This window comes from Trichosurus vulpecula, chromosome 2 (assembly GCF_011100635.1).
Source record: "Trichosurus vulpecula isolate mTriVul1 chromosome 2, mTriVul1.pri, whole genome shotgun sequence".
NCBI classification, from domain to species: Eukaryota; Metazoa; Chordata; class Mammalia; order Diprotodontia; family Phalangeridae; genus Trichosurus; species Trichosurus vulpecula.
Genome location: NC_050574.1, coordinates 363386309 through 363414120, shown reverse-complemented (window position 1 = coordinate 363414120; position 27812 = coordinate 363386309). Strand labels below are relative to the sequence as shown.

The 27812-nt window shown below is 36.6% G+C and overlaps 1 protein-coding gene across 1 annotated transcript in view; it reads left to right on the top strand.

The window, feature by feature from the left end:
- ADGRG7 (adhesion G protein-coupled receptor G7) overlaps positions 1-27532 on the top strand; it is a 71720-nt gene extending 44188 nt beyond the window's left edge. The window contains exons 9-16 of the mRNA XM_036744134.1: positions 1326-1510; positions 1807-1965; positions 3749-3861; positions 8770-9101; positions 10323-10404; positions 13741-13896; positions 18288-18444; positions 27275-27532. Coding sequence (XP_036600029.1) covers positions 1326-1510; positions 1807-1965; positions 3749-3861; positions 8770-9101; positions 10323-10404; positions 13741-13896; positions 18288-18444; positions 27275-27532 — 1442 coding nt within the window. The remainder of the gene's footprint in view (positions 1-1325; positions 1511-1806; positions 1966-3748; positions 3862-8769; positions 9102-10322; positions 10405-13740; positions 13897-18287; positions 18445-27274) is intronic.
- The last annotated feature ends 280 nt before the right edge of the window (positions 27533-27812 follow it).

Genomic DNA, 27812 nt, shown 5'->3' with positions numbered 1-27812 from the left:
TATCCTCAGCTTCTTTCATTTTCACCTGGCATGATCTTGAGGCCTTTTGCCATTCTGTTCACCTTCATATAGTTATGCTTCAGCTTAGCCACATTCTTTGATGGCTCAGGTAGAAATGTGCCATTAAAAAGTTTCAAGAATTGGCTCACAGTTTCTGCCCCATTGCTCCTGAAAAAGATCAGGAGTTCATCATGTGAATCATTTTTATGTGAGTGGTTTGACTAATGGCAGGCTAAAATTTACTGATGACATCCTTCTGTAAATGGGTGAGCCCAATATTGGCAATCGGACCACACATGATTACTCCACTTTATTTAAACATCTTGCATTCATGCAGTGCCTTGATGACCGCATGAGCATTTGGAAAAGTTTCTCACCCTTTTCTTATTATCTTTCAGAATCGTGTGTGTGTGTGTGTGTGTGTGTGTGTGTGTGTGTGTGTGTGTGTGTGTAAATACACATGTATATATACAGGCACCAGCAGGAAATCTGGCTTTGTTCTGTATCAGAATAGCAAATTTTTCCAGTCAAAAACATTCACTGTTAGGTCAAATTTTAGCCAAAGAGTTGTCGCATGCAAAGTTTCTGATGAAGATGATAATCATTCAATGGAGAACGAAGTTCCAAATGTTTCTGTTGAGATGATCTTTAATATGTGGATATACATATATATATATACATATATATATATACATACATGTGTGTGTGTGTGTGTGTGTGTATATGTAAACTTTTTCCATTTCCTACTTTAAGGGTACACAGGTTTTTTCTTTTGTTTTAAAAAGGCATATTGCAGAGTGACTATAATTACAGTGTCTTTTCACATTATTCTTTTATTTTGGGGGAGGGGAGAAGCAATGGAGTTTAAGTGATTTGCCCAGGGTCACATGGCTAGTAAGTGACTGAGGCCACATTTGAACTCAGGTCTTCTTGACTCCACAGCTGGTGCTCTCTCCACTGTGCTACCTAACTACCCCTTTTCATATTATTCTTGAAATTTTTAATTTACTTTGACCTTTTTGTCAAAGATCTGGCCAGACATATGCAACTAATTCTGAGGGGAGGGAAAGTTATGCATATAACTGGTTCTTTTCCTGTATGTTGACATGGTTTCTTTTTTTAAAAAAAAATTACGATGATGGCCTTCAGCGTTTGCTATCCCCAGGGCCTTCTGACTCATTTTTGAAGATGGTAATCAGGATGTGTAGGCATGAGGGTTCTTAGTAGTCTGTAAATATGGCTATGGCAGCTTTCATCTCTTCATCCTCCTTTGTGTCCATTTCCACATTGATCTCCTGTGTATTTTAATTTCTTCTTATCTACAGGCACCAGCAGGAAATTTGGCTTTGTTCTGTATCAGAATAGCAAATTTTTCCAGTCAAAAACATTCACTGTCAGGTCAAATTTTAGCCAAAGAGTTGTCGCATGCAAAGTTTCTGATGAAGATGATAATCATTCAATGGAGAACGAAGTTCCAAATGTTTCTGTTGAAATGATCTTTAAACCAAAGGTGAGTTTTCCTGTAAGTCATAATAACAATTTGGGCCACTGGAAATTCAAGTCAAGGATAACACAAGTAATTAAAACTTGAGGGAATTTTCCTCTTCCAGGCTAAGTAATGTAAGACAAGGAGCTAGGTCTCCTTGTCTTAGTAGGAAGGAAGGAAGGAAGGAAATATAAATAAATAAAGGATCTTTTAAAAATATCTTAATAAACACACTCCATTTCAGCAGGTTTATTTTCCCTTCAAATTTCCTAATTTCTAAAGGTTATCTTTTGCCATTATGTTCTCCATTCCATTTGTAGTATAATGAGTCTCAATTCCAGCTGCGTTCCTATGCCTGTGTCTTTTGGAATGTTACAAAGGATGACTGGGATACTTATGGGTGTAAAAAGAAACCCAGCAGCAACTCTGAATTCCTTGGATGCCAATGCAACCACACCACTAATTTTGCTGTATTATTGGTAAGAACTCCCCGCCCTTTTAAAAATCATATCAGGGTCTCCTAATTTTATTCATTGAATATGGTTCACTGTCATAGTGGAATTTAGTTCCTCTTCATAGACTAATCCATGCCAGGAAATTAACATTTATGTATGTCAGTAAATTGGGGCAGTTAGGTGGCTTAGTGGATTGAGTGCTGGCCCTAAAGTCAGAAGGACACATCTTCCTGAGTTCAAATCTGGCCTCAGACACTTACCACCTTATGACCCTGGGCAAGTCACTTAACTCTGTTTGCCTTAGTTTCTTCATTTGTAAAATAAACTGGAGAAGGAAAGGGCAAACCACTCTAGTATCTTTGCCATGAAAATCACAAATGGGTTTACAAAGAGTCCACCATGACTGAATGACTAAACAACAACATCAATAAATGAAATAATGGTGTGGCATTTTTTATAGAGTGGTGGGCTTGAAGTCAGGATATCCTGGGTTCATAGGGTCTGACACTTACCCATGTGATCCTGGGCATGCCACTTCTCTATTTTATATCTTAGAGAGCTCCCTAGGTCTCATCTGTTAAGTTATAAGTAAGGTGTATTTGCTTTGGTGGAAGGGAGTATCCACACCTATGAAATCACAGGTTATGCAAGTATTGAAACAAGCCTCCATTGCATCCTGGAAAGCTGAGTTTGTATGGAATTGTTTGGGTGGATTTCTGCTTCTCACAGAATACTGAGTTTTCCCCTCACTGAAATCATGAATCTGGAGAGGTGATCCTCTCTGGTGCAGGATATCATAGGGTCTTAGCATCAAAGATACAGAGCTGGAAAGGACCTCACAGTCCATCTAGTTCAGCCCCCTCTTTTTACATGTGAGGAAACTGAGGCCCAGGGAGGCTAAGTGACTTGCCTAAGATGGGCTATTTAAGGGTTAAAAAAATGGAGTAGCTTCAGAGGTCTTTTGTTGAATTGCATTCCTGAGTTTGGCAAAGAGAGAATTTGATGCCCTGATAAAACATCCAGAATGTTTGAGTCATCCTCCTGACAACTTTGTTCTCTCCCGCTCCAATCGACTGATCAAGAAAATTGCTTTCAATTCTCCACTTCAAATTATGTGAATTGCATTAAGGAAGAGGTGTCTCATTTTAGTATGCCTATATGTTACAAAATAAAATGGAGATTTTGCAGGTTAATTTGACCTAAGTAATAAATAATAATTGTCATTTATACAAAGTGTCCTCAGAGTTTAAAAACTATAGAAAAGCTTTTGTGACACGTTATGTAGCCCTCTTAAGATCTAAAATTTGCTTTGCATGCCTTATCTTATTTAGATCTCTCAAAAAACCTATGAGTCAGATACTACAGGTATTATTATTTGCATTTACAGATGAGGAAACTGAGGCGCCGATTTGGTAAGGGACCATAATTAAACAGTGAGCAGGTATCAGCAGGAGCGACCCTGGTCTTTTGAATTTCAAGTAGACTGTTCACTGCTGAGCTGGGCTGCCTCATAGTTCTCTGGGTGAAGCTCAGACTAAAGGTATTTGGACAGAGAAAGGTCTGAGTTAGTCACTTTGGCTATCTCCTTGGATCAGAATAAACTGGACAATTGTGGCTTGTACTAAAAGCCTCTCTTTGGCAAGGGAGAACTTGAATAATGCTGTAGGGACAATAAAAGGAGAGAAGAAAATGGAAATACTAACCATTTATCCACAAGAATGAGAGTTAAATGCATTTGAAATTAATTGATTTATTATAAACATTGCTTGGGAAAGTTTTTTAATGTGATTTTCCAATTGTTTTCCAGAGTTTTGATAACAATTACAATTATCCGGAATCTCTAGATATCATATCTAAAATTGGTTGTGGATTATCCATTGCTGGTTTGGCTCTTACAATTATATTTCAGATTGTTACCAGGTAAGAGGGAAAACGGGTTTCTCATAAGAAAATCTGCTATGTCCACCTGATTTATGCTGAACGTATTCTAATTCTATATGGGTGTGGGGGGAACTTCCCTCAATATATTTTGTAAATTATATGTTAAGTTCTTGAAAGCTATGCCCCCCCACCCCACCCAGGTCTCAGGTTTGATAGTCTTTCTGAACTGGAGGCTAAAGATAAAACTGGACAGTTAGGTGGTGGAGTGAATAGAGTGTTGGGCCTGGAGTCAGCAAGATTCATCTTTCTGAGCTCAAATCAATCCTCAGTCACTTATGAGCTGTATTAATCTGGGCAAATCACTTAACTCTGTTTGCCTCAGTTTCTTCATCTGTAAAATGAACAGGAGAAAGAAATGGCAAACCATTCCAGCATCTTTGCCAAAAACCAACCAAACAAACCCAAATGAGGTCACAAAGAGTTAGACATACCTGAAACAACTGAACAACGTTTTTATTTTCTTAGTTCTTCTTACTTCACTCTTCATCAGTTCATGTATATCTTTTCATGTTTTTCTGTATTCATCTCATTCATCATTTCTCAAAGCATAGCAACATTCCATTATATTCCTATAACACAATTTATCTACCTATTCTAATTGATGGGCATCTACCTTGCTTCTAATTCTTTGTTATCACAAAAAGTGCTGCTATAAATATTTTGGTGTATATGAGGACTTTCTTATCAATAGCTTCCTTGGGGTTGTAAGTCCAGTAATAGGGTCTCTAGTTCAAAAGGTTATGGACATTTTAGTCACTTTATTTGCATAATTTTAAATTGCTTTCCAAAATTATTGTACCATTTCACAGTTCCACCAACAATGTATTAATACTCCTATCATCCCACAACCACTTCCAAATTTGATTGTTGCCATTTTTTGCCATCCTTGACAATTTGCAGGATGTGAAAGTGAAACCTCAGGGATTTTTTGATTTGCCTTTCTCTTATTATTAATGATTTGGAGAATTCTTTCATGGGTTTGTGATTATCTTGCAATTCTTATTTTAAGAGCTGTTTGTTTATATCTTTTGATCATTTACCTACTGGGAAGTGGCTATTAGTTTTATCTACAACTATAATTTTTTCTATATTTATTTATATATATATAAATCTACATATTTACATCAACATATATGTATATATTTGTTTACATATCTTGGTTACCAAACCCTTATCAGAGAAATTTGATACAAAGGTCTCTCCCCCCTCATTCAATCATTTCCTTTCTTATCCTAGGTACAATTTGTCTATGCAAGATCTTCTCAAGTTACATGTAGTCAAAATTATCTATTTTACCTTTTATAATTATCTCTATCCCTTATTTTGTTAAGATTTTGCAGACATAGCCATGAGAGGTGTAAGATCTGTTTCTTTTCTAATTTTCTATAATACAATCTTTAATATTAAAGTCGTGTATCCATTTAAAATATATTATGAGACATGGTTTGTATAAGGTGTTCATTTAAGCCCAATTTTTACCAGACTACTTTCCAGCTAGGTGATGCAGTAGATAGATTGTGGGGTCTAAAGGCAGGAAGACTCATCTTCCTGAGTTCAATCTGACTTCAGATTAGTGTGAGAATATCAATTCGAACATTTATTAAATGCCTGCTATGCGTCAAACAGGGCAGCTAAGTGGCACAGTGGATAGAGCACCAACCCTGAAATCAGGAGGACCTGAGTCCAAATTTGACCTCAGACATTTGCTAGCTGTATGACCCCGGGCAAGTCACTTAACTCTGTTTATCTTAGTTTCTTCATCTGTAAACTGGAGAAGGAAATGGCAAACCACTCCAGTATCTTTGCCAAGAAAACCCCAGATGGGGTCACTGAGAGTTGGACATGACTGAAAAGTGACTAAACAATAAAACTTTCCAGTTGTCTCAGCAATTTTTATCAAATAAAGAGATTTTTTCTAGGTAATTTATGTTTTCCACTTTATCAAACACTGAGTTATTGAGTTCCTTTGTTTCTGATTCTATCCATTATCTAGTCTGTTCCATTGACCCATCTCTATTTTTAAACAAATATTAGATGGTTTTAATGACTGCTACTTTATACCATAGTTTGAGGCCTAGAAATGCTATTTTCTCTTTGTCTGCATGGCTTTCATTATTTCCTTTTATGTTCTAGATTTTTTTCCCAAATGAATTGTGTTATTATTTCATCAAGTTCTACAAAATACTACCTTGGTCATTTGATTAGTACAGCATTAAAAGTATAAATTAGGTTTGGTAGTATTGTCATTTTTATTATATTGGCATGGCCTGGCAATAAGCACTGAATGTTTCTCCAGTTGTTTAAGTTGTTCTTTATTTCTCTAAGGTGCACTTTGTAACTAAATGAATATGTCATTTATACACTTTAGTAGACTGATCCTCAGGCATTTTGTGCATTTTGTAAGTTTTTGGAATGGAGTTTCCCTCTCTAATATCACTTCTTGCATTTTCTTATTTTTAAAACATTTTATTTTTCCTCAATTACATGTAAAAACAATTTTTACATTCACTTTTAAGTTTTGAGTTCTAAATTCTATCCTTCTCTTCTTCCTCTCCCCTCTCCCTGAGACAGTAGGCAATCTGATATAGATTATACATGTGTGATACTATAGAACATTTGCATATTAGTCATTTTGTGGGAAAAAACTTGAACAAGTGTTTTGTTATTATATAGAAATGTAGTAGATTTTTGAGGGCTTATTCTGTTGCCTGCAATTTTGCTGAAGCTATTTAATTGCCTAAATTAGTTATTCTTGCTGATTCCCTAGGATTTTCCAAGTATGCCAGCATATCATCAGCAAATAAACACAGTTTTATTTGTTCTTTGCCTATTTTTTTGCCCTTAATTTCTTTTTCTTGTCTTATTGCTGTTGCTAGCATTTCCAGAACAGTATCAAATAATAGTGCTGAGAGTGAGCACCTTTGCTTTATTCTCATATTTATTGGGAAAGGTTTTAGTGTATTCTAGTCTATATGATGCTTGCTTTTGGTTTTAGACAGATGCTTTTTTATGTTATTAAATAAAGGTCTCCCTATGTCTATACTTTGTAGGGTTCTTAGCATGAGTATTGTATTGTTGAAGGCTTTTTCTGTACCTATTTATTTAATCATCTGTGTTTTGATGCTTTGGTTTATAATATGATTAGTTATGTTGATTGTTTTCTTACTATTGAACCATCCTTGTGTTTCTGACATAAATCCAAATTGGTTACAATGAACTATTTCTCAGATAAATCACTCTAATATGTTCGACAGGATTTTGTTTAAAATTTTTGAGTCACTAGCCATGAATGATTTTGGCCTATAGTTTTCCTTCTGTGTTTTATCCATCCCTGGTTTAGGTATTAGTACTATACATGTCCCATAAAAGGATTCTGATAGGTTGGTTTCCTTTAGGTTTTTAAGAATAATTTGTAAGTATGAGTGTTAATTGTTCTTTAAAAATTTGATAGAATTCTCCTGTGAATCTATCAAGATCAGGAGCATTTTCCTTAGGAGTTTCTTTGCAGCTAGTTCTTTTTCCTTTTCTGATACTGGGTTGTTTAAGATCTCTATCTGATCTTCTTATAGTTTGGGTATTTTATGTTTTTGAATGTATTTCTTTTTGTGTTCTCAGTTGTTGATTTTTAAAAAAATATGCATAACTGCATAAAATGTTCTAATTATTCTATGTATTTCTTACGGGTTTTTTTTTGCAATTTTACCTTACTCACTTGCTATTTTATCAATTTGATTTTTTGCTTCTTTTTTAATTAGATTGCCTAAAAGTTTATCAATTTTATTAGTCTTTTCAAAGAACTAGCTTTTAGTTTTACTTATAACTTCTATTATTTTTTGTTTTCCATTTTGGCCAAAATAGTTTTGGCAATAATACTGATATTTTCATTTGTAATATAGTAAATATTGATAATATAACTCACATAAGTAAAAGTTCTTTGGGAGAGGGGGCCCTCAAAAATTTTTAAGAATATAAAGGGGTCTTGAGAACAAGAAGTTTGGGAACTACTGCTCTAAAGGTTTTAGTCTAACTATCTACACAGGAAAAAGTGGATAAAGAATATCTATTTCTCTGACTATGATATGCAGTTGGATAGATAAATCACCTTGAACAGACACTGAGCTTGGACAACGAGTTAAGTCCAGAATTAAATTGGAGAGAGAAAGCCAACTAGATTGTATTAGGGAAGTTTTGAAGCCTTTTAAATGACCATAAGCTTCTCCCTAAAACAAATCTCTTCTTTTATAATTTTTTTAAATTAACAAGCACTTATTTTCTCTCTCTCCCACCTTACACCCAGAAAAAACAGAACTTTTATAACAAATATTCATAGTTAAGCAAAACAAATTCCTGCATTGGCCATGTCCAAAAATCCATGTCACGTTCTGTATATTTAGGTCTTAACTTCTTAGTCAGGAGGTGAGTACCATCCTTTATTGTCAATACTCTGGAATCATGGGTAGTCAATTGATCAAAGTTCTTAAATCATCCACAGCTGTTAATTTGAACAATATTGTTGTTATAATATAAATTGTTCTGGTATTGCCTATTTCACTCTGCATCAATTCATACAAGTCCCCCAGGTTTCTCTAGAATCATCTTTTTCACCATTTGTTTTGGTTCAAGAGTATTTCATTATAGCCATATGCCACACTTTGTTCAGCCATTAACAATTGACATGTATTGTCTTAGTTTTCTGATTTTTGCTATTACAAGAAGAACTGCTATGCATCATTTATATTTATACATAAGCGTGTGTGTGTGTGTGTGTGTGTGTGTGTGTGTGTGTGTATATCACTATGCACAGGTTAGTAACATTTGCAGTGTAGTTCCAACTGCTTTCCAGAAGGGCTGGGCCAATTTGATTTCACTGGGGTTCTCTCTCAACAGGAACCAAAGAAAGACTTCAGTTACCTGGGTGTTTGTGAGTCTCTGCACATCTATGCTGATTTTCAACATCCTCTTCCTCTTTGGAATAGAAAACTCTAATAAAAATAGTGAGAGGACTGTGAGCTCTGAAGATGACAATGTGATCCCTCATCATGATATTAATCCTGTAGAAAATCGTATATGCACAGCGATGACTGCCTTTCTGCATTATTTTCTGTTAGTGACATTGACCTGGACAGGACTCAATGCTGTACAGCTCTACTTTCTTCTCCTCAGAACTATGAGGCCCCTCCCTCGACATTTTACTCTCATTCTGTCTCTAATAGGATGGGGTAAGTGTTAAATGTTGTTCTACCTCCTGTCAGAAGTTGCTCTTTTATGCCACCATAAAACAACAACAACGAACCACTAACTTAAAGGATTTCATGCTAACAAGACATCTCTGTTAATTTAAATTTTTGTTTTATTAAAATGAACCTAGAATTTAAAAAAAATTTAGTTGCGCCCTGCACAACCCTAAAAGGGGACATTTCAAAACAAAGCCAAAAACAGACACTAAGAAAAATAATTTGAAATATACCAACAATAGAAAATTATTGTATTGACAGCTGGATTTAAACTGAACATGAGGTACATTGAAGGGCATTGTGGATTTACCAGGAATATTCATCTTCCTGAGTTCAAATCTGAGCTCAGACATTTACTAGCTGTGTGACTGTGGGCAAGTCATTTAACTCTGTTTCCATTTCTACATCTGTAAAATGAACTGGAGAAGGAAATAGCAAACCACTCCAGTATCTTTGCAAAGAAAACCCAAAAAGAGGTCACAAAGAGTCAGATATGACTGAAACAACTGAACAACAAAACAACAAGGTGCATTGAGACCTGTTGAATGTTGACAAAAAAGTCAAAAGAGATAGACCTATCCAAAACAAATATTTGGGAAATGGGAGAGGGGGAATGGGCAATCATGTAGCTCTCCAAGAGCTTTAACTAGAATGGGATGATAAGGATTTTGGCCAAGGACTCAAACATTTGGAGGAGTTTAACCATACTTTCCCTCCTGTAAAAGGCAGACTAGAAATTGAACTTAGTGTCTATTCAGCAACAATTATAAGTTAAATAACAAAGCCACCAGATAGCAGGCTTCCTCCTCACAGTGGCTTATAGAACAGGTGAGTAACTCCCTGACCTGACCCTTCCATTTCTCAACACAGCTTTTCCAGGCCCAGCCTCATGGCTTTAGTGTTCAAAGCTCTCCTTCCTCCCATACATGAATTTTTCTTTGAGGGGAAAAAGAGTTTATTTGAGGGCATATTTTAGTTATTTTTCTAGGGTACTAAAGTTACTAGTTACAACTCTGGATGTTCAATGCTAGCACAAAGTGGGAATAGTAATAAATCATGTTTTCAGTAGAGCATAGAGTAAATACTGTGTGTATTCTGGCCACCCATAAAAGTTTCCACTGTAGTTTAAGAAGGATTTCTTATGGCGTATATGACTAAATCCTGCTCATATGTAATTAACTAATTCTCAGTATCTCTATCAAACAGGAATACCTGCTATAATAGTGTCTTTAACAGTGGGAATTGTTTACCCACTAAAAGGGGAATTGGGATACCGACAAGAGATAATGTAAGTTGACCACTTATGTTTAACTGTTCTTTGGTGTTGAAATTGAAAGCATGGAACAGATCTGACAATTTCTTTGGAAAGAAATTGTATGAATCAAATTTTTCAAAATCATTTATTTTAAATGTACAAGGCATGTTTTTTTTTTAAAATGAATTATACGATAATTTTTTGTAATGCAAATCATCATCCCCTGGTTTTATAAATTTGGACTTTTAAAGTAGGAATAAACCAAGGAAGGCATAAATTCAATAAACTAGCATGAAGTTAAAGGAACTGGAAAATAAACAAATTAGTAATGCTTTAAAAAAAAGTAGAAAAGAAGAATTCTTAGAAGTTAGAGAAGAAATACAGAAATTTAAAAATAGAAAACACTAAGAAATAGATAATTAAGAAAAATGGATAAAATAAAAAGGTTAACAAAATCAACAAACCATTTGTTAACCTGCTCAGGGAAAAGATAAAAAAGTCATATTGTCCCCCCCTCAAAAAATGGACAAGGTGAATTAACAATAGAGAGGAAATAAAAAAGATATAAGCAATGATATGCCAGAACATTAAGAATTCAAAAGAAATTGATGAGCATCTATAAAAATATAAAATATACAAAGTAATAAAAGAAGAAATATAGATTTAAAAAAGCCAGAGAAACAAATATTAGCAAGCCATAAATGAAATGTTAGGGAGAGGGGGAAAATAGGCCAGATGATTTTAGAAGAGAAATGTGTCAAACCTTAAAATGGAGAAATCATCATTACTTATGCCTGGGATATGTCAATATTGCAAAATAACAATACTATCTAAATTAATTACAGATTTAGTGCTATACTAATTCATTTTTCCGATTAGATACCTTATAAAACTAGACAAAATCATAACAAGATTCATTTGGAAGAAAAAAAATTTAGGATATGAAGGAAAACAATGAAAAAAGTATAAATGAGGGGAGCATAGTATTATCAGACCTCAAACAATATTGTAAAGTGGTTTGATAAAAAGAAAAATTCTATGTAAGCAAGAAATAGAAACAATTTAAAGTGTAGACCAGTGTTTGATAAACCCAAGAACATGATTCACTGGGAGTACCCTTTTTGATAAAAACCAGTGGAAAAACTGAAGAGCAATTTGCCAGATGTTCAGTTAAGATCAACACCTTGCAATATATGCGAACTCAAAATGGACATGTAACCTGAATATAAAAGGTTGTACAAAAAAATAGAAATGAATGAAATCAGGGACCTTTCCCAATGATGGGTAGAGGAAGAATTTTTAATCAAAGAAGGGACAGAGGAGATCAGTCTATCAATCAATAAACATTTTAAGCCCCCCACAAATTGGCAGGCACTGTTCTGGGCACTGTAGATAACAAATATATAGAATGAAATGATTTCTGCTTGCAAAGAGCTTGCATTCTAATGGGGTAGACAAGGACATATGTAAATATATGGAGCATAAATATAAAGTAAAAATATACAAATACATACAAAATAGTTAAATATGAGATAGTTTGAGGACTTTCTTTAGCCAGAAGAGGATGCTTAAGCTGCATCTTCAAGGAAGAGATGCATTCTATCAGGTAGAGGTAAGAAGGAATTGTGTTCTAGGCATGTGGGACAGCAAGGGCATGGACATGGGAGATTGGATATTGTGTATAAGGAGAAGAGAGAGAAGGTCAATTTGGCTGGATCTCAGAGTACAGGAGGAGAGGTAATGCCCAATGAAGCTAGAAAGATTAGTAGAAGAAAAAGAGAAGGCCCAGGATAGAACCTCAGAGAACACCTAGAGTTCAAAGATGTGATATGGATAGTGGGTCAGTAAAGGAGACTGAGAAGAAGTGGCCAGAGAGATAGGAGGGGAAGTAGGAGAGAGGGGTGTTATTAAAACACAGAGAGAGTATACAGAGGTTGGGGTGTGGACGACAGTGTCAAATGCAGTAGAAAGATGGAGAAGGATGTGACCTGAGAAAAGATCATTAGATCTGGCAAAAAAATTGGAAAGAATAATATTCATTGAGTGATGAGATACATAAAGTGAATGAGATACATAGCAATGTAATAAAAATGAAATACATAATTTTGATAATATAAGTAAATAGCATAAATAAAATTACTTAATTTACCATAAATAAAATCAATTAAGATAAAATTAGATGAGAAAGTAGAATGGGAACAGGTATCAAATATAACTGATAAAAGTCTGATACAGAAAATATATATGAAATCAATATAAATATATACCAAGAGCCATTCTCCAATAAATAGATGGTCAAAGGGGTACGAACAGTTTTTCAAAGATTGGCAAACAATAAAAGATTGGATGGAAATATGTTCCACATCACATAAGGGGAATGAAAGTTAAAATAGGTTTGAAGTTCCATCTTACTCCATGCAAATTGGGAAAGATGGAAAAAGGTGGTTTCTTGAAGCATTTGTGATTGTTGATAACTGTTGAATTCACTTTTTAAAAATGTGTGCATCCCCTCCCTGCTCCTTTCTACCTCTAGCTCTAGAGTTCAAAGGACGCTATTGCTTTTGGAAATGGTTTGTCAATGGACTATCATATTTCACTCACCATTTGTGACTTTCCTGGTCACCACTGCCGTATATATGCTGTCTCTACCCTCTCCCGTCTGCATTAGTATTCAGCTCCCTGAGAGTTTTTATATTTGAATCCCCAGCTCTTAGCACAGTGGTTGGGACATAGTTAGGCGCATCATAATTTTTAAAAAATACTTAACTCAAAGTTTCTGATCAGTTTAAAATTTCTATGAGTTTGTTATGCTTTCTCCTGAGAATAGATTTGATAGAAGAAGAGATTTTGTCTTATCTTTCACTATTGGACTCAAAAGAATTCTTTTTGGAGAGGAGGGGGGCACATCATTGGCTTTTTTGCAATGCATTTGTTTTCATTTGCTAGATAATTAGAATGAGATTGGACATCAGCTCTGTTTCAGTGACAGGTCAAACACATCTGGAGTGTGGTTTCTAGAGATACTCATTATTGTGCAATTTTGTGATTTGGATGGAGACCTTACAGAGTCTGTTATAACAGGATTTTACTTATGTTTGGAGAAATAAGGCAGAAAAGGAGATGGACTATTTTCATCTTTTCGGGAGAACTAACTATAGAAAGCTAACTAGCAATGTAAGAATCTCCAGCACCTAGAACAGTGCCTGGCAAACAGTAGATGCCCAATAATTACTTGTTGATTGGTAAGGCATGAGAAAGAGGCACTGGCTTTTAAAAAGCTCTTTAAATCTGAGTCCATTAAGCTCTTTGATGGCAGAAGGCAGCAGTAAATATGTCCCCTTGAGTAAAATAATTTCCTGTCTTTAATAGATGTTGGCTTGCAGTTCCAGAAGATGGCAATTATCTGGAGAGCCCATGGTTGTGGTCATTCATTTTACCTGCAGTTATCATTCTCGTTGCTAATGTTGTCATATTCGTTTTAATCGCAGTCAAAGTTCTGTGGGGAAGAAATGAGAACTTGCAGAGGTAAGAGGTAATTAGGAGAAGCCTTCAAGCATGATTTAATTCAATGTGTAATAAAACTCATTGAAGTTACCCTCATTGTGGCAAGAGGTGGGCTCTGCATTCTTAAGACCATGCCAGGGAAATACCAGTTGTTCAGGGCTTACCAAGTAGAAGAATGGGCCCTATATGTCTTTCAATCAAAATAGCCTACCTGAAGTTGGAGAAACATTGCTAGTTTGGCCACAAGCTTTCAGGTTAGAAGATTGTCCACCAAATTGCAGAATGGTTGCTTCCTGAGTCTGTGGATGAAACCATTGTCTTGATGAAATTATGGATCCCTTGAGGTTCTGAAATATTCCTGGGACAGATTCTGGGTTGTTAGTTGGCTGTGTAGTATATTTCTTTCACTATAACACTCAGCTATTTTTATTCTCAAACAATAATTTGATGATAAGATGCTTCTCTTTTGAGTTATGTGAGCCAAATTGAAAAACAAAATTTAGGAGAAAAAAAGCCCTTTAAAATAATTTAGATATGTGTATTATGTATGTGTACATTATAATATACATATGTCTTTATATTTCATCAGTATGAGATTTCATTTAGCTAATTAGCATTTATTCAATGTCTATTATGTTCCCAGATGGGGCAGCTAGGTGGCTAAGTGGATAAAGCATTGGACCTGGAGTTAGGAAGACCTGAGTTCAAAGTCAGCCTCAGATACTTACTAGCTATGTGACCCTAGGAAAGTCACTTAATATCTGCTTGCCTTGGAGGGAGCTAGGTAGCTCAGTGGATAGAGTCCTGGGCCTGGAGTCAGGAATGATCTGAGTTCAAATCAAAACAAGTTCAGGCCTCAGAAAGTTACCAACTGTGTGACTCTGGGCAAGTCACTTAATTTCTTTTTGCCTTAATCCCCTGGAAAGGGAAATGGCAAACCACTCCAAGTATCCTTGCTAAAGAAAACCCCCTGGACAGTAGAGTCCATGGTGTCTCAAAGATCAGATTTGGCTAAACAAGAAAATAACAACAAAAAATGTGGCAGGCACTGTGGTAGGCCCTGGGAAGGGGGGCTGGGAAAATGTAGGAAGACATAAATTAACGTCTCTACCCTCAAGAAGCTTACATGCAATGCATATTTCTGGGAGCCATTTTTCACGCCATTCACCTAGCTTCGGTTGATAACTGACAAAGTACTCTATGAGTCAAGTCAAGTTAAGTCAACAAGCACTTATTAAACACCTACTATGTGCAACTGTTCTTAAGTGCCAGGTATACAAAGAGAGGCAAAAGTAGTCCCTGCTCCCTAAGGACCTCATGAGAGAGACTACATGCAAGCAACTATTGACAGACAAGCTATAAACAGTACAAACTGGGGATAACCAACAGAAGTTTCCTTGGTGTGCAAACTCCGTCCACCAATTCAGCTCAACAACTCATTTGAAAGTTATAATAGCTAGGTGGCTCTGTAGATAGAACACTAGCCCTGGAGTCAGGAGATCTGACCTCAGATACTTACTAGCTGTGAGACCCTGGACATGCCCATTAACCCTGATTGCTTCCACACACACAAAAAAGGAAAGTTATAATATTAGAGGGTTATCTGGGGTCAATGGGAGGGTAAGTGCCTTTGTTCACACAGTTAGCATATTTCAGAGGCAGGAATTGAAGCCAAGTGTTCCTGATTCCAAGGCCAAGACCTTATCAACTACATCATGCTGCCTCCAAACATTAATTTAACATCTACTATGTGCCAGGTACTGTGGTAGGCACTGCAAATATAAAGATGGGAAAAACCCCACTCAAACCACAAAACAATCCTTGCTATTAGTCCAGTTTTGCTGAAACATGTAGTATACAGCGTAGAAATACAAAAGAAAGCCAGAAAGTTAAGTTGGGGCTAGAATGCGTCAAGGCCTTGAATGCCAGGAAGTTTAGTCTGTGTTGTATTTGGTAGGCAAGGGGGAGTTGCTAAAGGTCCTTGAACCAGAGAGTGACAGAGTCAGACTTATATATGAGAAAGATAACTTTGGGGCAGTAGGGTGAAAGATATATAGGAGAGGGGAATGCTGGAGACAGATCAGTTTTCAGCATATTATATAGTAGTCAAAGTGAAATATAACAGAGACCTTAATTAGCATAATCATACTCTGCATAAGAGAGATATTTGATCTGAACCTTGGAGAAAAAATGAGAAATTTGCAAAAAGATGTTGGTAGTTGCTTGTAAATTGTTAGGAGCAACCTTTGGAAGATGAAAATTTAAAAGCCTGGTTCAAAGAACCAGTCAATCTCTTAATGCTCATTTTTGGTCTTGTTTTGTTCCAAACTCCCAGGAGGACTGGACTGAGGCAGACATAGCCTGGAGCACATATCGTCCAGTTAGCTTTGATATGTTCCACAGCTCTTTATCTCAGTCTTCCTGCAAACTCATGTCATTGGTCACTCATGAGATCAAGAGAGAAATAGTATTGAGTAGAAGTCACTAGCAATGACATATTTCTCTAGTGCTTTATGACTTTAAAGTACATTACATTTGAAATAGTAAACCCAGGTTTTTTCAAATCTGGTTCTTTTTCTACTACACCGTGCTACCTCCATGAAATATACCTGGGGCCTTCTGAGACTGTGCCCCTCTGTATCTTTCTTACTTACTATTAATGTAGCTTCCATCTTTGCTTGTCCACTTGGAAAGTCCCTGATGTAGCATAAATACCAGGAGAATCATAGGGCACTGGGATTTTGTGGAGGTCACTCAGTAAAAGCAGAGTAGCATAATGAAAATTGCAAACAGATCTGGATTCATATACTCCCAGCCTTGCTCCTTGCCAGCCAAACTGTGGGACCTCTGGCAAGTGAGTTAACTTCTCTGGGCCTCTGTTTCCTTAATTTACAAAATGAGGGGGTTGGAATAGGTGATCTCAAAGGTGGTTACCAGCTCTAAAAATTCTAGGATTCATCCTTCAGCCCAACATAACAAGAAGCAACTTAAAATGCAGTCATTAAGAGATAATGAAACTTGTCAGGTAACATGCCAATGAGGAATAAGAAAGCATGGGGCTCAACCATCAATAAAAAGTCAGACAAGGAGTCCAGGGCAAACGTTGAGGAGACAAAGAGAGAAGGCAATAGTAGAAAAAGCTTCATCGTGTTTTATTACCATCAGATACTTTCCCCTTTCTTTTTATTGGTTAACATAAAGGTAGGAGGAAACGAAGATGTTCCCAAACCCAGACCACACACACACACACACACACACACACACACCCCAAAAGTAGTAATAATAGTGAGTTAATATTTACATAGCGCTTTAAGTTGGTTTATAAGATGCTTTACCTATATTATGTCATTTTATCCTTACAACAACCTGGGGAGGTAAAAGCTGTCATTATCCTCATTTTATTAAAGAAGAAACTGATTCAAAGCCTAAGTCACTTGCTCAGGGCCATGTTGTTTGTTCTTTGCTCTTGAAGAGGACCATGACATCAGGGAGGTGATATATTGACTTGCAAGGGAATTGGATTTAAGTGAGGCAGGGCTGTGCAAAGTCACCAGCTTCACTGGATCCAGTGGCAAGAGAAAGATCAGGATGACTGTTCAAAAATCAAAAGAAGAGTCTCTTCCTGACCAATGCTCTTATTATACTCACCACAATAAAATCTCATTTTAATGTTAAAAAAAGTAATCCTCTGTAAATATACTGTAACCACCACTGAGTTATTACGAGTGAAAGGTTAAGCTCAGACTCACAACTGAGATGCCATCATTTTATAAATTTCTACACAGTTCCAATCTCCTTTATAGTGACTTAGTTTGCAGAATTATACACTTACCCTCACCTGTGATTTTCATAAGAATTAATAGTGTTATGGTTGAGTAGAAATACGGAATTAAATAATTGATACCTTTTGTTTTTACATTGCCTAGTTTCCCCCCTTAATCCTTCTTTTTCAACCTCTCAGATAACAATCTATTATAATGAAGAATTTTTTGGAGTGGGGTAGGCAGGACAATTGGGGTTGTGACTTGCCCGAGGTCACACAGATAGTAAATGTGTCAAGTGTCTGAGGCCAAATTTGAACTCAGGTCCTCCTGACTGCAGGGTCGGTGCTCAACTCAATGTGCCACCTAGTTGCCCCAGAATTTTTTTAAAAAGAGGAAGAAGAAAAAAAAAATCACCAAAATGGATCAACATATTAAAAAGAATCTGTAATGATATGCAATGTTCCAAACTTGTGGCCACTCTACCTCATGCAGCATAAATAAAAATGGGCATCCAGGAGTTCCCTATACCAATAAATCACAAGTTCTGTCCCTATCCCTATTGATGCCAAGTGACGGTGGTAGTGGTGATGTTGCTGGTGCAAATGTGGACCATTCTTTCTTTTTTATTATTTTTGTTTTTCTCACCAGCACAAAAAAGACCTCAGTAGTGAAGAAGATTCTCAGCACATTATCCATTGTTGTGGTTTTTGGGCTTACTTGGAGTCTGGGTTACCTGATGCTAATAGATGATCAGAATGTAAGAATCATCTTCAGCTATTTTTTCTCCATTTTCAACACGACACAGGTATGTAGAGAGAACAACCTCAAAAGTGACAAAACTCCCCCTGTCACTGAGATTGAATCGTCCTGGGTCAAGTAATTATCTTCTGTAACTTTGAAGCAGGGTGAGGATCTTTGAATCTCCACTAGGCAATTGAGCATTTGTCTGGTAATGTGGAATTACAAAATCCTAGAATCTCCAAGTTGGAAAGGACCTCAGAGGTCATCTAGTCCAAACTATACTTGAACAGGAATCCCTGCATATCAATAGCATCAAACTTAAGTAGAAAAAGGGGCCACTAAACTGTATATAAGGATCCCTGTGGGCTCCATATTGAAAACCACATATTATCATTGTGTCCTATTGTATCTTAAATTATTTTGTTAAACATTTCCCAATTTCCTCTTAATCTGGTTTCTCACTGGGAGTGTTGAGGGTAGCAGCTGTTCTTGTATTTGACACCCGCTACACAAAATCCCATCCATGCCCTCCTCACCATTCACATGAGTTTAAGCACTCATTACTTTTTTGTTGTTTTTTCTTTGTTGTTGTTGTTTAGTTGTTCAGTCATGTCTAACCTCTTCAAGGCCTTATTTGGAGTTTTCTTGGCTAAGATACTGAAGTGGTTTGCCATTCCCTTCTCCAGCTCATTTTATAGTTGAGGAAACTGAGACAAATAGGGTTAAGTGACTTGCCCAGGATCACACAGCTAGTAAGTGTCTGAGGTCAGATTTGAAATGAGGTCTTCTCAACTCCAGGGCCAGCACTCTATCCACTGCACCACCTAGCAACCCCTCTTATACGTTACTCCCACTCTATAATTTCCAGTGCTCTTTCCTGATGGTTAGTTTGATCTGCTTTGTATGTAACAAGGAAGATCAAAACCGCACTCAGAAGAAGACCACAAAGTCAAAGCTCCTAAGTCCAAAGCCTGCAAGAAAAATATGAATTGGTCTCAGGCCATAGAAAAGCTCAAAAAGGATTCTGAAAATCAAGTAAGAGAGGCAGAGAAAAAATTGGGAAGAGAAATGAGAGTGACTCAAGAAAACTAGGAAAGATGAACCAACAGCTTCATAAAGGAGACACAAAAAATACTGAAGAAAGTAATGTCAAAAAACAGACTAGGGCAAATGGTAAAAGAGGTCCAAAAAGTCAATGAGGAGAAGAATGCCTTAAAAAGCAGAATTTACCAAATGGAAAAGGAGGTCCAAAAGCAAATAGAAGAAAATAATTCCTTAAAAATTAGAATGGAGCAAATGGAAGCTAATGACTTTATGAGAAATCAAGAAACAATAAAACAAACCAAAAGAATGAAAAAAAAATAGAAGGCAATTTGAAATATCTCATTGAAAAAAGAACTGACCTGGAAAACATATCCAGATAATTTAAAAATTATTGGACTTCCTGAAAACCATGATCACAAAAAGAGCCTAGACATCATCTTTCAAGAAATTATCAAGGAAAACTGCTCTGGTATTCTAAAACCAGAGGGCAAAATAGAAATGGAAAGAATCCACTGATTACCTCCTAAAAAAGATCCCAAAATGAAGACTCTCAGGAATATTGTAGCCAAATTCCAGAGTTCCCAGGTCAAGGAGAAAATATTGCAAGCAGCTAGAAAGAAACAATTCAAGTATATTGGAGTCACAGTAAGGATAATGCAGGATTTAGCAGTTTCTACTTTGAAGGATTTGAAGGCTTGGAATATGATATTCTGGAGGGCAAAGGAACTAGAATTATAACCCAGAATCACCTACCCAGCAAAATTGAGTATAATTCTTCAGAGGAAAAAATGGATATTCAATGAGATAGAGGACTTTCAAACATTCTTGATGAAAAGCCCTGAGCTGACTAGAAAATTTGATTTTCAAATACAAGACTCAAGAGAAGCATAAAAAGGCAAACAGGAAAGGGAAATCATAAGGGACTCAATAAGGTTAAATGGTCTACATTCCTGCATGGGAGTAAGTGAACCTTATTCTCATCAGAATTGGCTGAAACAAGGAATAACATACACACTCAATTGGGTATAGCAATCTATCTTACCCTACAGGAAAGTAGGAGGGGAAGGGGATAAGAGAAGGGGGGGTGGGATGATAGAAAGAAGGGTGTATTGAGGGAAGAGGTAATCAGAAGAAAAACACTTTTGAGGAGGGACAGGAGGGATAGGAGAGAGATAATAGAATAAATGGGGGGAGTAGGATGGAGGGAAATACAGTTAGCAATAGCAACTGTGAAAAAAATTTTGAAGCAAATTTCTCTGGTAAAGGCCTCATTTCTCAAAGATATAGAGAACTGAACCAAATTTATAAAATGAGAGCCATTCCCCAATTGATAAATGATCAAGAGATATGATCAGTTTTCAGATAAAGCAATCAAAACTATAACCATATTTTAAAAATATTTTTACTCATTATTGATTAGAGAAATGCAAATTAAAGTAATTCTGAGTATTACCTCATCCCTATTACATTGGCTAATAGGACAGAAAAGGTAAATGACAAATGTTGGAGGGGATCTGGGAAAAATGAGACATTAAGGCATGGTTGGTGGAGTTGTGAATTGATTCAACCATTCTGTAGAACAATTTGGAACTATGTGCAAAGGGCTATAAAACTGTGCATACTCTTTGACCTAGCAGTGCCACTACTAGGTCTATATCCAAAAAGGAAAAGGACCTATATGTACAAAAAATTTATAGCAGCTTATTTCTGGGGGCAAAGAATTAGAAATTGAGGGGATGCCCATAAATTGGGGAATGGCTGAACAAGCTGTGGTATGTGATTATGATGGAATTCTACTGTACTATAAAAAATGGATGCTCTCAGAAAAACCTGGAAAGACTTGCATGGGCTGATGCAAAGCGAAATATACTGTGTGCAAAGTAACAGCAATATTGTAAGACCATCCGCTGTGAATGACTTAGCTATTCTCAGCAATTCAGTGATCCAAGACAACTCTGAAGGACTTAGGGTGAAAAGTGCTATCCATCTCCAAAGAAAGAACTGATGAGGTCTGAATACAAATTGAAACATACTTTAAGGAAAAAAAGAATCCTAAGCTATTGTCCTTTGTTTTTCCTTACCGGGCTCAGCTCACTCTGAACTTAAGCATTACTTTTACAAGACTCTGCCACACTCATATATTTATCCTCTGTTACCTGCTATTCCTTTCATATCCTGTATATGTCTTTTCAAAATTTTTAGTTAATTGGTGAATTCTCAGTGCATCTATATTGGTCTCCTCAGACAAGTCTTATATTTTCTCCTTATTTTAATTATTTTCCTTTATGTCTTCAGGATTTTATTTCTGAGAATTTCCCATCCTTCTTGGATTGACTTCTCCCATAGAACTGTAGGCTATAGGAGCTCACCAGTTTCTTTTTCTGAACCTTCCGATATCTGCTTTCCCAATATCTAGCGTTGTTGTCAGACTCTGTTCTTCTCTTCCTTCTTGGTCACAAACTTTGAGGGAATGGTCATTTGTCTTCCTCACCCCAGAAGGTTCAAATTATTTCCTCCCCAACAACCAGTTCAGATCTAGCCTAGAATTTCACTGTGTAAGTTTTTCTACTTTTTGAAGGGTGGAATTATGATTAAGGGAAGTGAAGAAACTATTAGCTGCCTTGATTTTGGCAGAGAGAAGGGTTCAGTAAATGTCTGGATAATTGAAATCCACCACCACTACTATTCAATGACTCTGAACCAGGCTTATGATGTTTCCGAGATTCATCATCTAGTCCCTCCTTCCGCTATAAGTGTCTACTTTGACAAAATCACTGTTCCTGCCATTGATCTTCATTGATCCCAATGTTCTCCACCATGCTTCCTCTTTCTGTCTCCTGGCTATATTCTCCTATTAACTATCTTCCTAATATACAATGGTCCCCTGTGCCCTTTTACCTATTCTGCCTTTTAAAAATAAGATAAATCCATTTAGAAACATGTTCTAGTAATGGTTTTCACCCCACCAAGTCTCAGTGATATCCCTGAGATCAAATTTACCTTTTAGCATTAAGGTCTTGTTTGATGTTTAAACAATGTTTAAATGATGAAAATTTTTTTGAACAGAGATTTGAGGTCAGAGATTTTAATTTTTGTCTCCTTTTTTGGATTTTTGTGTCCTCTGAACTTCTGGGCATCACAAATACTATTCTTCCTTCATTATAGATATTCCTTATTGTATCTTCCTTGGCAATAGCCATAATCTTCTCCTTATTCCCAAACTTAATTTTAAAGATGTTTCTATTCAATTTTAAGGACATTAGGTAAGTAAGGAGTCTGTTATTGTTATATTTAAAGGCATGGTCCAGAAATCTGAATTCCATTTTTAGAAACAATCTCCTTAACCAGCTGTTTGCTTTTCTTGGATAGAGTGGCTCTAGACAGTACCACATAGTTATTTTAGGAGTTTAGATCTCTAGAGGATTGACTGTGATTATGACCCACAATAGTGTGCAACTAAAGCTGTATGTTCACTTTAAATCATTTCTAAGTATAAAATTAAACATATTTAATAATAAGCTTTCAAAATTATCTTTTTGACTAGCATTTCAGACCTTTTCCTACTAAAATTGACTGAGTAAAGATAAAATGATATTAATATTATTATGAACTTTTCATTGCAAAGAGAGAGAGAGAGTTAGATACAGAGAAAAGAAAGAGAGAAGAGAGAGAGTGAGGCAGGGAGAGAGAAGGAAGAGAAGAGAGAGAAAATGATTACTAAAATGGAGAGGAGGTGGGAGGGATGGTAATCCAATACAACAGTTAATCAAACAATCATTTGTGTTTGACTTCAGAATATGTGCTTGTGTTAACATTTAAATATGTTCTGGAAATTCACAATACTTTAACAGAAAAGAATGATGCCACCCTGGGAAGATGTCAGAGACTCCTGCTTTTTTAATCCTACACACCTTTTGATTTCTAATTCAAGCTAGAGATACAATTAGGTCCCCAAATCATTCAGTGCTAAACTGAGGTGTTCTTCTGCTCCATATATTTAGTTTCTTAACTTCTGTGGCTTGGAAGAAGGATCTTGTCTGAAAACATTTCTGTCTGGATTACAGACTGTATGGAGGACTAAGTAAGAGATAGTGGATTATGTCAGCAAAGGACTTATTATATATGCTATTTATATTAATAAGAAATCAAAAGCAAAATTTTCCAGATAATGTGCCTCTATTAACTTCAGTTTGATTGTAATAATTAAGCATATTGTGAGCCTGTCACTCTGCTCCAGCAATCCTTGGCTCACAAAGGATCTCCTGTATATTCTCCTAAAGGAAATGATACTTCCTGAGGAGCTGTTGATGCATATTGTCTTTAGCCAAGAGCAAGATGGTTTTTAAAAGAAAATTTGGAAGGGAGTGGGTAGTATATTGTTGTCTAATCCTTACTTGGGCAATATAATTTCCTGTCATAGGAGGGAGAAGATGGGGGGGACCTAAATCATCAAGCATCACCATTCCCACCCCCACCACCACTGCCACCATCATCAACATCCAGCATGGTGGAGTAGAATGAGCACTACACTGAAAGTCAGGAGAACTAGGTTCTAGTCTTAGCTCTTCCACTTTCTTCTTGTGTGACCTTAGTCACACAAGTCTCTCTTGAGCCAAGTCTCCTTGGGTCATTCTTTCCTAGAATTAGATGGTTGGATGAGAAGATCTCTAAGGTCCTTCCTAGCTCTCACATTTTTTTTGTTCTAATAAGCGTGCATTAAGCATCTTAATAAACATCTACTAAGTAAGGAGCACCAGCTCTTCTGCTGAGGCTTACACAAGGAGACCCTCCTCCTCAATGTACCCAAAGAAAACAAACCTGTAATTCTGGGTGACTTTAACTCCAGAGTAGGCACAGATTATAAGACATGGCGGGGAGTCCTTGGGAGGAATGGAGTTGGAAACAACAACAGCAATGATCACTTACTATTGAAGGCTTGTGCATCTCATGACCTTATCATCAGCAACCCTGTCTTCCATTTACCTAAATGCAACAAAACTTCACGTATGCATCCTCACAGCAAACATGGGCATTTAATAGACGATGTCATGGTAAGGAGACAAGACTGATAGGATGTGAGTGAGATGAAGGCTATGTGTGGTGCAGAGTTCTGGATTGATCATAGACATCCTCTCCAAGCTAAACATTTACATTCAACAAAGCAGCAGCCCCAAGGCATGACAACTATCAGAAGACATCAACAGATTAGAATACTTCCCTGTGTGTGAACAGATTGTTACTAAGTTGGAGAGAAAGCTGAGCCAACACACCGTTGGTAGCAGTGGAGCAAAAAAGGAGTGGGCAGCTTTCAGAGATTTGGTGTAGAGCATTGCATTTATCCATCTGGCCCAGAATACTCACAAACTTCAGGATTGGTTTGATGAAAATGATGGGGAAATTCAGAAGCTACTTAGTGAAAAAAAATGTGAACTCTACAGGATCTACCAGCAGGATAGTTCATCTGTCTCTAAATAGAGGTCTGTACACAACATTCATCAATCTAACCAATGCCTTTGATACTGTCAGTTGCGAGGGCCTGTGGAAGATTATGGCAAAATTTGGTTGCTCAGAGAGATTCATCAGTATCGTACACCAGTTTTATGATGGCATGTTTGCAACAGGTTTCGAATGATGGAGAATCTTTCATGTTTTCCCAGTCACCAATAGAGTGAAGCAGGCCTGTATGCTTGTTCCGATGCTCTTTAGAATGATATTTTCAGCTATGTTGTCAGATACCTTCAACAAGGATGAAAATGGCACCAAGGTCACCTAACACACTGATGGTAAATTATTTAACTTGAAAAGGCTACAAGCCAAGAATAAAATGGAGGGAGAGTTGGTGCAAGACTTTTTGTTCACAGATGATTGTGCATTCGATGCAGCTTCTGAGGCTGAGATGTGACAAAATATGGATTGATTCTCTGCTGTTTGTGCTAATTTTAAACAGGTTCTCTACTAGCCAGCACCAGACCATCCATACATGGAACCATTGGTTACAACAAATGGAGAAATTTTGAATGCTGTAGATAAGTTTATTTACCTTGGTAGTATACTTTCCAGGAATGTACAGATAGGATGAGGTTGACACACATATTGCCAGAGCTAGCTCTGTGTTTGGGAGGCTCTTTAGGAAAGTGTGGGAGAGAAGAGGTATTAGTTGCCTACCAAACTGAAGGTCCACAGAGACATTATGCTGACCTCATTGTTGTATGCCTGTGAAACCTGGACAGTATACCAGTGCCATGCCAGGAAACTGAATCGCTTCCATTTGAATTGTTGTAGGAAGATTCTGAAGATCACTTGGCAAGATAAGGTATTGGCCATTGAGGTCTTTTCTCAAGCTGAACTGTCAAGCATTCACTCCCTACTCCAGAGAGTGCAACTCCAACGTCCTGACCCCATTATTCAAATGCCAAACATACATTTGCCTAAAAGACTGTTTACAGAGAACTCACACAAGGCAGTTGCTCACTTGGTGATCCTAAGAGGTGATACAAGGACATTCTCAGGGTCTCTCTGAAGAATTTTGGAATCAGTTATGAGATATGGGAGACACTGGCAGAGGATCATCCAGCATGGCCTGCTCACATCAAAGAAGGCACTGTGCTCTGTGAGCAAAGCAGAATTGTGGTAGCTCAAAAGAAATGTGAGACACACAAATTTAGAGACATCTCCGTCCCAAATGGTTATACAGACTACTTGTACCCAATTTGTGATAAAGCCTTCTGGCTCATATTGGTATGATCAACCACAGCCAGACACATTGTACATTGACCCTGACATTGTGATGCCATTTTTCTTCTTAAAGCGCTGTTATGTCTTTCTCCCTCCCTCCCTCTCTCTCTCTCTCTCTCTCTCACACACACACACACCTCATCTGTCTATTGTACCTCCAGAAGCAACTATTTGTCATTAGTTGGACTTTTAGTTTTTGTCATTTCAAGAGACATATTTCAAATGGAAATACATGTCTGTAAAGACCAAAATAAAAAATACAATTGCTGTCCCAGAAGTCCCAGACATCCCATTTGAAAGTCACAATTCTACAAATGATATTTTATCTTCTAGTTGCATGAAGAATATTCTAGGAATCCTATTAGAATTCTCTCTGGATTCTTAAAACACTATATTTAACTATAATGCCCTCTTCAGGTAATCTTTCTAAACTTCTACAAATTACACACAGGCTAAACATGAACATAAAAATCTCAACATACTAGTTTATTTCTTTAGCTGATTGTAGTCCAAATAAATTTCAAAATGTGATGAAAAGTAAGTTCCAATCAATATATGGGAGACAGCTGTTATTGGTAAACAAACTTTTCTTTCTTAATAAGAATAAATACCACCAAAACTGCTATCAAATTTCACTTTGGGCAGCAAAAGTGGGTTAAAGGAGGTTTGAGAATGTATTTTTTTTTCAATTAGCAATCGCCTTTTCAAACAAAAGTAACTAATAATAAATTGATTAATTCATAAAGTTCATTTTGCAATTTTCTATTGGGACCCCTAAATTCCTGAATGATTACTTGATTCAGAATCTGTGATTTTACCAATATAAGGAACTCCTGGTGTAGAACTCCTTTCTCCCACCATGAAGATCAAAAAGTCCTCCATAATATATAGTCAGAGAATTGCCTGGAGCAGTGAGAAGTTAAGTAACTTGTCCATGGTCACACAAAGCATAATGAATTAGTTTACCTCTCTTAGGTAAGTACATGAATCATAGTTGTAAGCATGTAAACTGAAGAGGAAGATATATGGATTGAGAAAGGTAGATAGCTTCATTGAATGCTTCTTTGGCTTTTAATCTCTCCACTAATGAAATTATGTTTTCATTCCATCTATAGGGGTTGCAAATTTTCATCCTCTACACTGTTAGAACAAAAGTCTTCCAGAATAAAGTTTCTGATATGTTCAAGTCAATATCATCTGCCATTCGGAGTATTGAGATACCTTCTCTGAAGACAATTTTTCTATCTTCACGGGTGTATAACATGAATAGGTCCTTTCCAACCAGAATAGAGCACTTTAGGTTTCTGGAGCCATCTACTGCTGATGAGGAGACATTCCTTTCCGAAAGTAGCGAAAGTAATTCATACCCCTAAACTGTACAGATATTATAACTTTGGTAATCTATTTTTGATTCATCAGATATGAATTTTAAATGATTTCTCTCCTTCCTCTTAGTATTTAACCTTACCAGGCATCTCCTTCAATACACTTTTATCATGGGAGAAAAATAGAAAGATATTGTCCCCTGTACAGAACCATAACTAGCATTTTCTATGCCCAGGTCAAGCTTCAGGTCAAGCTTCACACACACACAAAATGGGTTTGAGACAAGTTGTGTGAAAAGTGCTCAAAAATAAACTTTTTTAAGACAAG